Here is a 13,633-nt window from a genome sequence, read left to right on the forward strand (position 1 = left end):
GCTATATGCTTGCATACGTGATACCATGCTACTTATTCTCTCCTTATTCCCTGAAATAAGATTAAATGCCTCACCCACTGGAAACAGAGGGGAGAAAAAAATCCTGTGTAGCAGATGGGAAAATGAGGCTCAACAGCTTAGTGACCCCATCTAGCATCATTCATTGAGTCTCTTCTAGAACTACATGAACTCTGATTTTTTGGGACCTGCTCCAGTGCCTTGACCACAAAGTTACTGCTAGTTCATTCCTATCAGTAAGAGTTACCATATGTTGTTTTTGATGCAAGAAACCTCTGTGGTATGCTTAACACTCCACTTAACTATTTTTGGAGGAAATAATTTTTATTATTAATTTATTTATTTATTCAGTGAAGCCATTCAATTTTGTGTGAGTGAGTATGTATCTTAAAAATACTTTATTGTGGTCTGGGTCTGTTTCCTGACAGTTTCTAAGTTGAAATTAAAATAAATGTTAAAAGAATATTTAAATAATTTAATCCAAGCATTAATTTATTGAAACATGCTTAGCTGGATGCAAATGATGTGAAGAAATGGTATTTTGTGATTTTAAATATCCAACGATGCATAGCTCTGAAAAATAAAACCCTCTTTGTCCTGCATATTCAAAAGGTAGTGTTTTTAGGATGTAAATATTATTTGAATTATTTCTTGCATAAGATGTTTGCCAAAATTAGTTACTGTTAGAACTTAGACTTATTTGTGAAAAAATGCTTTTAGCTTCATGGGGGTTTTTTCTCCTTCTGTCTTCCTGTAGCTGACTTTTGTTTCATAGTCAGAACTATACTTCAGAAATCCTGAATTTTAGGAAGTAGTGAAGTTGTTCCACAGCTTATTCTCTATTCTTAGCAGAATGTATGAAAATAGTAAACTATAAAATCAATGTAAAAATGTTTAAATTTCACCCTTTGAATTTATTATGAATTCTGAGAAACTAGCTAACTTCTGAAAACCTGTGTGTGTAACACAAGGGAAGTGCAGTGCAGAGCCTTGCTGTGCCTGCTACCTGTCCCTGCTCAGGGAAGGGCCTGGCACATCCTCCCTGAGTGCATCCAGTCCTTTGGCAGGAGCCTGGGAAGGCACAGGGCATTTCCAGGGCCCTGGGACTGCAGGAGGAAGGGAAGGTGAGCTGCACCTGCCTTCTCGTGCAGATGCAGGCTTGGTAATAAGATTTGTACACTCTCAGGTGCCAGAGTCACTCTTAAGATTATGCGTGCAAGCAGAAGGAATTTCTTCTATTTTCAGGTGTGCAGCAGTAGTTGGATATATTAAGATGGGTGATTTCTAATAATGTGTGTGTTTCTTCTTCCCCTTTGGAGCAGATGAACAGAGATTGGGTGCTGTGGGGTTTTTGGCTTTGTTTTACTAAGGCTGGTCAATTGATGTGTAAAGCGTAATAATTTACTACCCATCCACTTGTTTAGGTAGGGAACTGAGACTTTCTCTTCCCTGTCTTTTTCTCATTTTCTTGGGTTTTTTGTTGATTGGCTGGGGTTTTTTTGTGAACACATGACCACACATTATTTGGAGCTGGTTTTAGCTACACAGCCTGCTTGTCCAAGACAAAGATTTTATAACAGTATATGTACAGCATCTTGAATAATGTTGTGGCACTTGTTTGACTTCAAGATGAGTTAATTCAGAGAATAAAACTTGCTGAGAGCTTTTTACTATAGTTTTCTAATGTTCCTTGGCATGGTGCTGGAGAAATGCCAGCGAAGAAAAGCACTGCGGTGCAGGAAAGGGGACTGCTTTTCTGTATTGTTAAACTATACTCTTGAGTCATACTAGATGGGAAGAAGGTGGCAAAGCAGATAGGGTTTACAAAATCACATAGTTAAAGTTGCCCAAGTATCCTAACTTAAAGAAGTTTGGCTTTGTACCTAAATGATTTGCAAGTTAATGGCTTTTATCTCAGTTTGTCTATGGAGAGGCAAGTTTCAACATCCTGTTGTTTCTCTTAATACTTAGCAAAGGAAGAAGTCTGTCACCTTAGACAATAAAATTGAAAATAAATTCTGTGGAATTCATGGAACATAAGTTAACAAAGTTTTATATTAAAATGCTGGTGGGATTTTTTTTTTTTTTTTTAAGAAGGAGTTTTTAATACTTGCATGTACTATTTCTAACAGTATATGTAAAATGTTTTGGATGAGTGTTATAAGAGAACAGCTAGAGAAGTCTAAGATGGTGGCTCACTTCTGCTATTTGCATCTAGTAAATTTTAATCAGGTCAGGATTTAGGTAAGTGCTTTGGATCTGTGTGGCTTCACAGCTCAGAAGTTAGGGCACAAGTCATTAATTCAGATCCTATTAAAGCCTTATATTTTATTTAGGCACTGGAATAGATTGTGAAAACTCCTGAAGATTTAAGAAGAGCTTAGACATAAATGTCTTGTGAGCAGCATTGTAGGAATAGCTGATCTTGCTTTGGTACATGGAGATAGATCAGCTGACCTCTTAAGGTCCTTTTTGGTCTATTTTCAACTATTTTTTGCAGACCAACAAATTTTTTCTCAGGGTAGCTCATTGCTGCTTAGAATAGCAGTTTTGAGTGTGCACAGTTCAAAAGGTTTTAACTAAATGCTGGTTCCACACAGTGCCTTGTGGCACAGATGTGTTATGAGTGTTTCAATGGAGTGCTGCATTTTGTGCTGCTTTGAAACAAGCCAGAAGCATTGTCACAGCTTTACTCTATCCAAGGACCTCACAGTTCTTGGGCTTTGTCAGTTGAGAGTCCCTTGAAAACACAGAGGGAAGGAGCTTGGGTCTATATATACCCAGTGTTTTAATGACTAAATAATACTGCAAGTTCTCATGTGTTTAAATCCAGTAACTGCAGTTGTTGGGTAGATCTGGAAGTTTTCATTGTTGACAACTAGGAGTTACCTGAGAGAGCCTTCATCACCTATCTTACTCACTGGCATGTTAAAACATCCACATAACAATTTGTGAGGGGTCTGATTCAGACATCTTATCTCTTTTTCTTATTTGTGTCCTCAAAGAATCATTCTGCACTGATTTACAGTTTAATTCTTGATTTAACGCTTGTCAAGTCTTGATTAATTGCTGAGTCTAGGAATATAGCATTTTTTGTGTTTACTGAGTTTTGTGGTTCTGCTACAAGGCACCAATTACATGGAAAAGCCAGTAGTTGCCAAGTCTACTGAACTCTGTTAATAGTATAAGGACTGCCTACTAATTTATATGCTCAATTCCAGTATTAATAATTAGGAAATATTGACTTTAATGGCAGAAAAATTATTCCAAAAGATGCAATTGGTATCAGTTTCATAAAGAGTTTTTAAGTAGCTGACAAACATAGTTGAGGAAAAAAGGTTAAAATATTTACCAGAACGAATACTTAAACATTCCAAAATAGTCTAAATGCAAAGGGAAAATATTCTGGGGATGGGAGGAGGTGTCAAATATTGAAGAATATCTGGGGACAAACTTAATGCCCTTCAGAAAAAAATCCTTTTAGACTGTAGAAAAGAACAAAGATTAACAGAATGTAGGAATGGAGATGCTAAACTACATCTAAAAACTTCAAGTGTATACTATCTATCATATTATTGATGAAACTAAGGGGAAAATATGAAAAATGAATACAATAGGAAACATAATTATTTGCTCACTTAAAATTTCAATTGATATGGTTTGGATACATGTAAAAACAGTACATTCCATGTACTGGAAATGATGGTTACCTGACATTATTATTAAAACAAGATATCCTGCCCCAAGTTCCAAAGTCCTAATTGTATTTATGGATGCTAGGTGCTGTATTATATGTACAAAATTATCCATCTGGATGCAGTGCTAATCAGAAAGGTAGCTTTGAAAAGCATTAGGTTTATTGTGCAGGTGAGTTTTGCCAGACTTCTGAGACAAATTGAATCTCTTACAGTAAATGCTGGGACTATAGTTAAAAAAAAAAAAAAGTGGCATTACAACTTGCAGATCAATATGTAACTGTAGTACGTAAAGTGCAGGATATTCAGTGCTTCAAAGGAAGTGGTTAATTGATTGTAGAGAGATGTGGGCTGCATTTCTTGGTGTACTTCTTTCTTACAAAGGGTTTGGTATGACTGTGTGTTCTTGATGCCAGTACCTTAACATGTGACACTACTTGTGACCACATTGTCCCTGCAATGTGCTTTTTATGGGTGTGCATTACTGGTCCAGATTTGAAATAATTTGAATTTTAAAAAACTTTCTTTAAACTGTCTTTCTGTCAGGAAATTCCTAGGAGTTCTTACATTCTGAGAGTTCAGTGGTTTGAAACCTGTAATTTTTGATTGCTAGAAATATTGATGGTTGATTGACTTTTGTGTCACATGTTCTGTCAGATCATTTGGGGGACATTCATGTACTAGCTGCCTGATAAAGATTCCCTGGTGTCTGCCTGCTTTATACCTAGTAGAGAACCTGTAGGATCTCTTTGTGTTCCTGTCCATGTGCCTTCAGGAAAACTGCTGGAGCCCAGCTGTGTTTAGGTATTGATTTCTACTAATTTAGTGAGATATGGCAACAGGTTTAAAAGCTTTGAGGAAACAAATTTTGTACCTTAATTAGCATGACTTTTTCCACTGGAAAACAGAATAGGAAGTTGAATCAGAGTGGATTGGAAGACCATTTTATAGGTTGCCTTTGTAAGGGATGGGCACCCTCCTTTCCCTGGCAGAAATTGATTGTTTCCACGTTCAGGTGTAAGTAGAAATTTTCTAAGGACCTTTTCTGTTATTTTTTCTTCTCTTGTGTTGCCATCTGAAATAGGTTTTACTTTTGAAACCAGAGTACTGGGAATATCTAGATCGTGGATCAATTCTACTTAATTAATTGTCCTGCTATGGGAGGAGAGCACCTGAAGAATAATCAAGGTCTGGAGTCTGTCCTTTGAATTAAACTAATCTGAGAATGCAAAAGATTTATATTCAGCCTTCTCTTAGTCTGTGTTCATCAGACTATTAGATCTGCTCCCAGCCTGTTATGTCATCAAGGCATGCCCTTGGTGCTAGTTAAATACTAGAGGGAGTCTACAACCAGCAAAACAAAACATGTTTCATTTGCTCACTTCTTAAGTGTGCTGCTGACCTCCTCACTCCACACTGCTTTCAACAGTGCCATTTCCAACAGGAACCTTTGGGCTTTACATTTGAACTCCTACGAAAGGCTGCAAAGTACACAGCCTTTCTGAATACACAGCTGTTTTCCATTCAATGGTATATACCAGCAAACCATAAATCATATATACATATTCTTCTTTACCTTACATGGCTCAGACTGTTCTGAGAAAAACTGGTTCTACCATCCAGTGATTCCCTTAGCATAATCATTGCTTGGGTAGACCTGTTTGAAAAGATCTTGCTAAGCCAGTGCTCTGGCTCAGACAGGACTGCATGGTGCTCATGCTGATTGCTTGAGTTTGTTCCTAGTTCCACTGAGTGTGTTTTGCTTGAGTTCAGCTGAAAAGTAACTGTGAGGAGTGCAGGATTAAACAGGAAGACCAGATTGTGCAAAACAGTTTATTTTTTTTGCAGAAGTTTGCTGTGGTTTTTCTGGTTGACTGCTGAGAAAGTCAGTGAGGTTGAAGATTAGAGCCTTTTTAAAAACAGAGGTTGATCTCGCCTTTTTCTCTTTGAAGGGAGGCTTCTCTGAAGTTTCTGAGGGTGCATTTCACTTCCAACTGATTTCAGTTGTCTTAAAATAGTAAATGTGAGAACTTAAACTTACTGTGTTGTGAATTCTTTTTTAACCTGCAGTTAATGTACATTACTATTTAGCAGAATGACTATTGTAGCAGGAATTACTATTTCTGAAAATCTGCATGTGGAGTGGAGTCAGTGTAGAGCACATGGTTTTGATATACAAATTGCCCTATTTTAGGCCCCAGAGTTTAGCCATTGTTGCTGTTAGGACATTACAGACTCCTCCTTTTCAGCTAAAGTCAATTATTTTATTTGTTCCACTGTTTTTTTTGTTTTTTTTTTTCTGATTGCAAGGTTGAAAGAAGCTATGTTGTGGTGTGAACAGAATGTAGAGGTGTGTAGCTAAAATACTAATGTTAATTTATGTCTTAAATTTGAGAAAAAAGGAAGTATGTGACTTGTGGCCTTGATGGTAATGATATATGTGTACTCAATATACAGCTTGTCCCTGTAAACAAGCTTTATTAAAAACACTCATTTCTGTTACTTAGCTAAGCTGGTATTTTTCTGGTCTTCCATTTGATAATATTAACTTTTTATGTCTCTTAAGGAAGGATAGTACAATACAATATGCACTGCCTGTACACTATAAGTAAAAGATATTACAATGTGGGGAATGTGGGCTTTTTGGAGAATCATCAAATTACCCTTTGCTGTACAGATAAAAGATTGTATTAGCTGCCCTTAACTGAGACAGCTTTTAAAGATTATATTCACTGCTGTAGTTATGTATAGCACATGCCACTGATTTCTTACTAGAAAGAAATCTTTCCATCATGGAAAGATGACTTCCAGAGTCGACCACAGTCATGTCAGAAGTCTCTAGTATCTTCCTGAAGCTTTTCCTGAAGGAAGGATGAGAAAATAGCACTGCTACCATGTGCCAGATGTCTGCACTAGGAAGACAATCAGAAAATCCTGTCTTCTTCCCCTCCCCACCACCTAAACAAAACAACCAAAAACCCCCAAAAATAAATCCAAAAACAGAAAAAAGCCCCAAACAACACAAAAAAAGCCCCCCAAAAAACCTAAAAAAACACCCCCTCAAAAAAACCCAGCCCACCTGTGTCATATTTGGGAAATCCATGATTCCTATAATTTAGCTTTTTCTAGCTGCATCTTCGAGGAAAAAAAAAAAGCTCCGGAGAAAAGTTGCTAGAGAGCTGGTAATCATCTGATTGAACATTCAGTGTGCTTGCAATATTTGAAAATTAGAATTTGGAAGTGGTTAGGATTTCATCTGACACATATGAAAGACTCTCCTCTAGCCATATGCAAGCTAGAAGATTCTATTAATCAGAAGTGGTTACAGAAGATGTTAGGAAAGTTCTGAAGAATTCTGCTGAAAAACCGAGTAGTGGGAAGGAAGGTGTGAAATGAAGCTAAAATCTGAATTTCTGAACAGCTTTTACTAACTTTCTGACATCTAAAAGGTAACTATTTATACATGTATGTAACTTTTAAGTAAATTAGGATTTGAAAAAATTGATTAATTAGACTTTGGATTCTCTAGGGAAACAATGCACAAATGAGCTCAGATTCTGTCTCCAATGGTAATGGAAAATGGTAACCATTTTTAATAGTTTTTTGTGACCGTGTTCACAGGGGTCCGAGGATGAGGGAAGAGATGAGGATCTGACTCCATGTTTCAGAAGGCTTGATTTATTATTTTATGATATATATTATATTAAAACTATACTAAAAGAATAGAAGAAAGGATTTCATCAGAAGGCTGGCTAAGAGTAGAAAAGAAGGAATGAATAACAAAGTCTTGTGTCTCGGACAGAGAGTCCAACCCAGCTGACTGTGATTGGCCATTAATTAGAAACAACCACATGAGACCAATCACAGATCCACCTGTTGCATTCCACAGCAGCAGATAACCATTGTTTACATTTTGTTCCTGAGGCCTCTCAGCTTCTCAGGAGGAAAAATCCTAAGGAAAGGATTTTTTAGAAAATATCATGGCTACAGTTTTTCATTTGTTTCTAAAATGATACTGAATCACTGTTAAAATTTAGGAGCAAACTAAGAATTAATGCCTGAGGTGATGCCCTGTTCCCTAACTTAGTAAATATATACTTTTATTTACAACTTCCTATTGGTCATGCTTGTTGTGTAAACAAAGTCATTCAGATTCTTTCAGGGAAAAATCTCTTAGAAATTCTCCAATTATAGTATCACTGTCAAGCAAAGGAAAGCCTTTGTTGACCAACAAGGTATTCAAGGTTTTTGGATTTTTTTAAAATCTTTATTACTAAATTTCAAATTCAAAAGCCTTTTTCTGTATTGCTTGTTAGCATAGCCCTTGGGAAGTACAGAAAGTGGTAAATGCTGTTTAATTGATAGTAAAATTAGAATTGCATTCAGTATTTTTTTAAGGAAAATTTATAACTACAGTCTATACTGTAGTTATAAATTTTCCTTAAGGTGGAATAAAGACTGACTTGCTATGTAAGGTCATGGTCTTAGAAGGAGCCCCTTTATCTGTTCATTTTGTGTGACTTTTTGCCATTCAGTCTTCATCGGGTTTAACTGTTTTGCAGAAGTTGTAGTAATGCAAATAATGTCTAGCTGTGTAGTAATGAGGCTTCAAATGCCAGGTGGTTTTATGTATTTCTTCCTGTGACTTCATCCAGGTTGAGAATACACAAGGATCAAAGCAAGAGTGGCATTACATGCCAGCAATAGGGAATTTTCCCTATTTACTGTTTACTTTCAATCACTTTTCATTTTTTCAATTTCAATGTTTACTTTCAATTACCTGCTTTTGTAGAATATGGAGAAGAGAGTACAGTAACATGCTATGCAAGCCTATTTCCAATATATTTATTTCTGTACTTGGATTCAGTATTTATTTTCACTTTGTGTCTTTTTTATAGAATGGACAGCAAATTGTGGATGAACCTATGGGAGAAGATGATATCAACCAACAAACTGTAAGTAAAAGATGGCTGTAATAAAAACAGTACAATTTTGGAGCATGTTGACATCTCTTAATTCATAATGGCAGTTTGCCACTAGTGTTTTGTTGTTTGATGTTACTGGACATGGGGTGCACTCTCAGATCTTAATATTTTTGAGAGAGGTTTTTTCTCACTGACTCCAGTCTAGTTTGGTATCCTGCTGTTCTCAAAACTCATCCCTCAGCTTTTAATAGTGTTTCAGGGAAGGTTGAGTGTGAGGAACAACTGTGAAAGTGTAGTTTCCATTGTGCTGGTTATTGAAAAGCATTCATCAAAGGAGTTCTTAACCTAGGCTTCTTAAAAATAGAGATTGTTACTAAAGAGAGGATCAGTGAACCTTCCTTACTGTGATAATTTTTAAGGTTCCTTGTCTTCACGTCGGACTTGCAGTTTACAAAATTTCATAATGTGAAGATACTGAGTTCAGTTTTCTTGTTGCAATGCCTGTGAATTTTGTCAAACATGAAGTTTAGCTGTGCTTTCATGTTAGAGAGTACTAGCTGAATCTTAGGTCTGGTGATAAATGGCTTTGCCAATAAAAACAATTTTTGAAATTCCATATATGGTTGGACTTCAGGGTTTATATGCTGCTGTTGCATATTGTGCAGACTTCAGGTTGTGAGTAGATGGTCCAAGCTGTTTCCCATTCCACCTGTGCTGCTTGACAGGGAGGAGGTAGAGGAGTGGTATCAGCCTGAGAAGAAGGGGAGGGTGGAGAAAAAGGTGGTTTTAGTTTCATCTTTGTTTCTCACTATCCTGGCAACAGGTGAAATAATTTTTCCCTAAATGGATACCCTTTGGCCCATGGTGGTAACTGGTGTGTGCTGTCCCTGTTGTTAAGGCAGGGCATGAGCTTTTCTCCTACATGTCCTGCTGAGGAGAGGGATTGAGAAAGTGGCTGGGTGGGTGTCTGGCAGTCAGTTAAGGTTTTTCCCTCAAAATTATCAAACTTCTCTTTCAATATTTGATAACTACAGAATGCTTGCAAATGTTTCCCTATATTTTCTTTGGAAATTTCCAAACTGCTGCTTTTTTTGTGAGCACCTGATTTTAATACAGTATAACCATCAAAAAGTTAAAGCGTTAATCTGATATTCTTTCTGTCATGCTTGAGCTGCTTGGTTAAGATTGTTTCAGCTTTTTAATGTCTCATACCAGTATTTTAGGAGTATACTTTGCATTTATTTCTAGACTGTGGTGAGTAAAAGGTTGCCAGTTGTGGTGTAAATTACTCTAGGGGTTTTTAAACAACATGTTACTTCAGGTGCTCAGTCAGTTATAGCTGGAAGTTAACCAGTGCTGTCAGTCAGGTGATAAAATACTACTTGAGCTGGGATGTGAGATTCTGTCAGTCCTTCATAATCTGTTTTGGTGCAAGATACAGACAATTGTAAATTACCATTGAAACTCATTTAAATTGTACTGTTTAACTTTGAACTTAAATGGACTTGGGGCACTTAGATAGTTGCTAACAATTTATGAAATTTCTCAACTGTAACTGAGGAGTAGAATGCCTAGGGTGTACTAGCAAAACAGGTCAGAAGACAAAATACTTTGGTAGGTGTGTGAAGTATGCAAGTTCAGGACAGAAAGTTGCCATAATTCTATGGAGATAGAAGGTGAAAGCTTGAAATCTGCATCCTTTTTCTGTTGTAAGTAGTTGGATAGAATGCTGATAATGCAAATGAGATAGGAAGTTTAAAATCAATATTAAAACTTAACACAGTTCTATGTATCGTCCTATGTACATAGGAACTCTCTAGTATTCTGTGTATCAAAAGATAAATTGTTTCATTAGATCCATGGTTTTTGGTTGAAAGTAAAGTTAATTAACAGGAAAGTCTGAATTACATGGCTGTGACTCAAATTTGGTAGTTGTTTAGGAAAATCAGGAGCTAAAAAGATATCCATTTCTAAGGAATCCAAGATGCTGTATGGTTCAAAGTCTTGCTTCTTTTAAAAGGGGAATCGTTCAGTACTATGGTTTTATTGCAACTAGTGTGCTGATTATAGCTGACTTTATAGCTTGTTGCCAACATTTTTTTATCTGTATCTCATAAATGACCTGGGACCAGCAGGAAATGAACGTAAGAGCAGCTGGCTGAAGCTTAACCTGATGTGAAAACTTAAGTGAGCATTACTGAAAGGGGAAGCTATTTAAAGCCTTTTATTTGCTACCTTTCTCACTCTTGTGCTGCCATTGCTTTTTCTACCTCTGTGTCCACAGAGATTGAGTAAGTTAACTGAGCAAATTAATTGTTTTGAGCTGTTGCAATCATGCTTCATGCTTTATTGCTAGTTAAAGCTAACCAGCAACTGCAGCTAGTTTAACAGGTGGCTTCCCATTTTATGTGTATGTGAAGAGCATATCATATTTGTGCTGTGTTCTTTATGTACTGTTTTCTGGATTCTATGTAACTGAATAAACACTTAGTTTAATTGATGCATTACCACTGCATTCTACTAGCTTAAGCCTAATTATTAAACATATGAAAAATATTAGGTTCCAAGAATTTGTAAAAAAAATTCTTTTCACTAGAAGTGAAGGTTTCATTTGTAAGTTGCAGGAAAATTTCTTTTTGGTAATCTACAAGGACTAAAAGGTTTTTTTTCCAGTACAGGCAGAAGTGGAACCTGTTCGGGCTCAAACCTGGGATGAACCTCTCTTCAGTGCAGGTGGTGGGGTCATATTACCCTTGACTTCTTGCTTTGGCCCTACTTTTAAACAAGCAGAATTAAGGCATACATAGAATTAAAACTAAATCAAAACAAATCATATTGAAATATACTGATCAAGGTGATAAAAAATTAAATCTCAGTAGCTGTCATCCTCTTACTAAAAATATGTAACTAAAGTAACAATGACTAGTCAGTGGGTAGTCAAAGGTAGAGTAAGAAATGCTTGCAAAGAGAAGTCAGTAGTTTAAAAAGTCTTTTTCATTTATGTTTTTCTGATAGAATTTAAGTAACACATCTGTTTGTAGTCAGGAGAGATGAAAATTAAGACCATTGTCTTCCTAGTCAGTGTTTTTTATTAAAAGAGTTTATAAGAAAAGCGTCATCTTAAAAAAGGCTTCAGTATACATTGGAAAAATAATTTGAAGCATGTGGACAATAGAATCTCTTTGTTGAAGTATTGCATTTGATTGGCTGGTGCTGAGATTCTCTATTTTACATGCATGAATTTATGCTAAATCTGTAAAGCACTGGAATGGGGATGTCAAGATTAGGAGAGGGATATAATTTACCAGTTACAGCCATGGGCAAAACAGCCCCCATCACTCAAGCAGTAATACTAAATCCAGAGTAATCTGGAGTAATCTCATTTGTTGTGTCTTCATCTGTGAAAATAATGCAGGATGAGAACGTTATTCAGGAAAATTCAGGGAAAAAGCATAACTAAACTGAACGATTTTTAGATTTTAAAACATTTCAGAGAGGCTTTAGCTGATTTTAAGTTTAGCCTCAATTTCTAATATTCTATACTAGTGAGAACTCAATGTTTCAGAAACTTTTGTTTGTCTTTTGGTAAGTTGAAGCACTGTTTCAGGACTGCTCTAAACTTGTGTTGGGTATTCCTGCTCAGGTGATCAGTAACAGTTTCCATGTTTAAGAACAGTCATATCTGTTAACATGACAATGAAGACATTTCTGATTTTGATGTTTGTTTTACTTTTGCTGATACAACCTTCACATTCCAATTTTCTGTGTGTGCATGTTTGTCAGTTTTTTGATTAAAATTCTTGGCTCTGTGGTAGAGGCTTTAAGACATAGCTATGATTTCTTAAACATTAGGGAAATGTTTCGATTCACAGGTGTTCGTAATCCATAATCCAAGTTTTGGATTTCTCGTTATTTACAGACTGATACTTATTTTTAGCTGAAACAGCTACTTGTGTAGCTACTTGTAGCTTGGGTTGCAAATACTAAACTTGCACTTGAAAGTATTCTGTGATTCTTACGTTACTTTTAGTGTATTCTACTAAATATACTTAGATATATGTACTCATGTATTTAATTTTATTTTACAATCAAATAACTTGATTCTGGAACAAATAAGGGGTTTTTTTTAGGCAAGCAATTTACATCTGTAAAAATTTAAATCCAGTCATTTCCTTCTCAATGACCAGACTGTGCTTTGTAAAAGGCTGAATATTTTTTTCTTTGTCTAATGTAATAAAATTAGAAATTCATTATCTTCCAAGGCACTCTCCTCTGCTGAAACTTGCGTGAATTTTGTTAGCAACTTTGTGATAGGGTGCATCTTAGCTTTCTGAGAATGAACTTGCAGATCCTCATGTAAGAAGTTACAGCATCCTTGTAAACAGTGCAGACCATTTGGTCTGAAATGTTAACTCTTAGATATCAAACTAATATATAAAGAAGGCAAGCCCTGGAATACTTTTTTTCCCTAAGATGTCATCAGGTGTTGAGGAAAGATTACAGCAAAAATTTCAGTAATGTGTTCTACTGGATTTTCTGAGTGACTTCTTGTGCATTTGGTGTCTTAGTTGCAGGGTATGTTCTGGATCTTGGTCAGAAAATTTAAATAATTTGAGAGTGTAAGCAATGTTGAAAGTCAAGCTGCTTACTTGTTACATGGAGAGAAAACAGATGGTAGCCCTGCAAAGCCTGTAAACTGACAGATGGAAGCTGCCACACCCCTTGTTTAATAGAATATTGCTTCTTTGGCTATACAAATGTATTTATTATGAAGAAAAGTACATTATTCTGCTTCTGAAAACTCAAAAAATTATCTCTCTGTTCTTCAACTGTTGACCTTTGTCAAACAAGGGCTTTTCATTCCATATGTGTACTGCTTCCTTGTTTTTTTGCAAATAATTGAAAGCAATCCGTACTACAGAGCCTTGCTTTTCTAGCACTGTAAAGACTTAATCTGCATTGTTACACTTCTCAAACTGAGGGTATAGGAGATTG

At 36.1% G+C, this 13,633-nt stretch overlaps 1 protein-coding gene across 2 annotated transcripts in view; it reads left to right on the top strand.

The window, feature by feature from the left end:
* Positions 1 to 13,633, top strand: part of RPS6KA3 (ribosomal protein S6 kinase A3) — a 74,025-nt gene that overhangs the window by 4,848 nt on the left and 55,544 nt on the right. For both annotated transcript variants that reach the window (XM_036404667.2, XM_036404632.2), the window contains exon 2: positions 8,612 to 8,668. In XM_036404667.2, coding sequence (XP_036260560.1) covers positions 8,612 to 8,668 — 57 coding nt within the window. The remainder of the gene's footprint in view (positions 1 to 8,611; positions 8,669 to 13,633) is intronic.

The sequence above is a fragment of the Molothrus ater genome, chromosome 2 (genome assembly GCF_012460135.2).
Source record: "Molothrus ater isolate BHLD 08-10-18 breed brown headed cowbird chromosome 2, BPBGC_Mater_1.1, whole genome shotgun sequence".
NCBI classification, from domain to species: Eukaryota; Metazoa; Chordata; class Aves; order Passeriformes; family Icteridae; genus Molothrus; species Molothrus ater.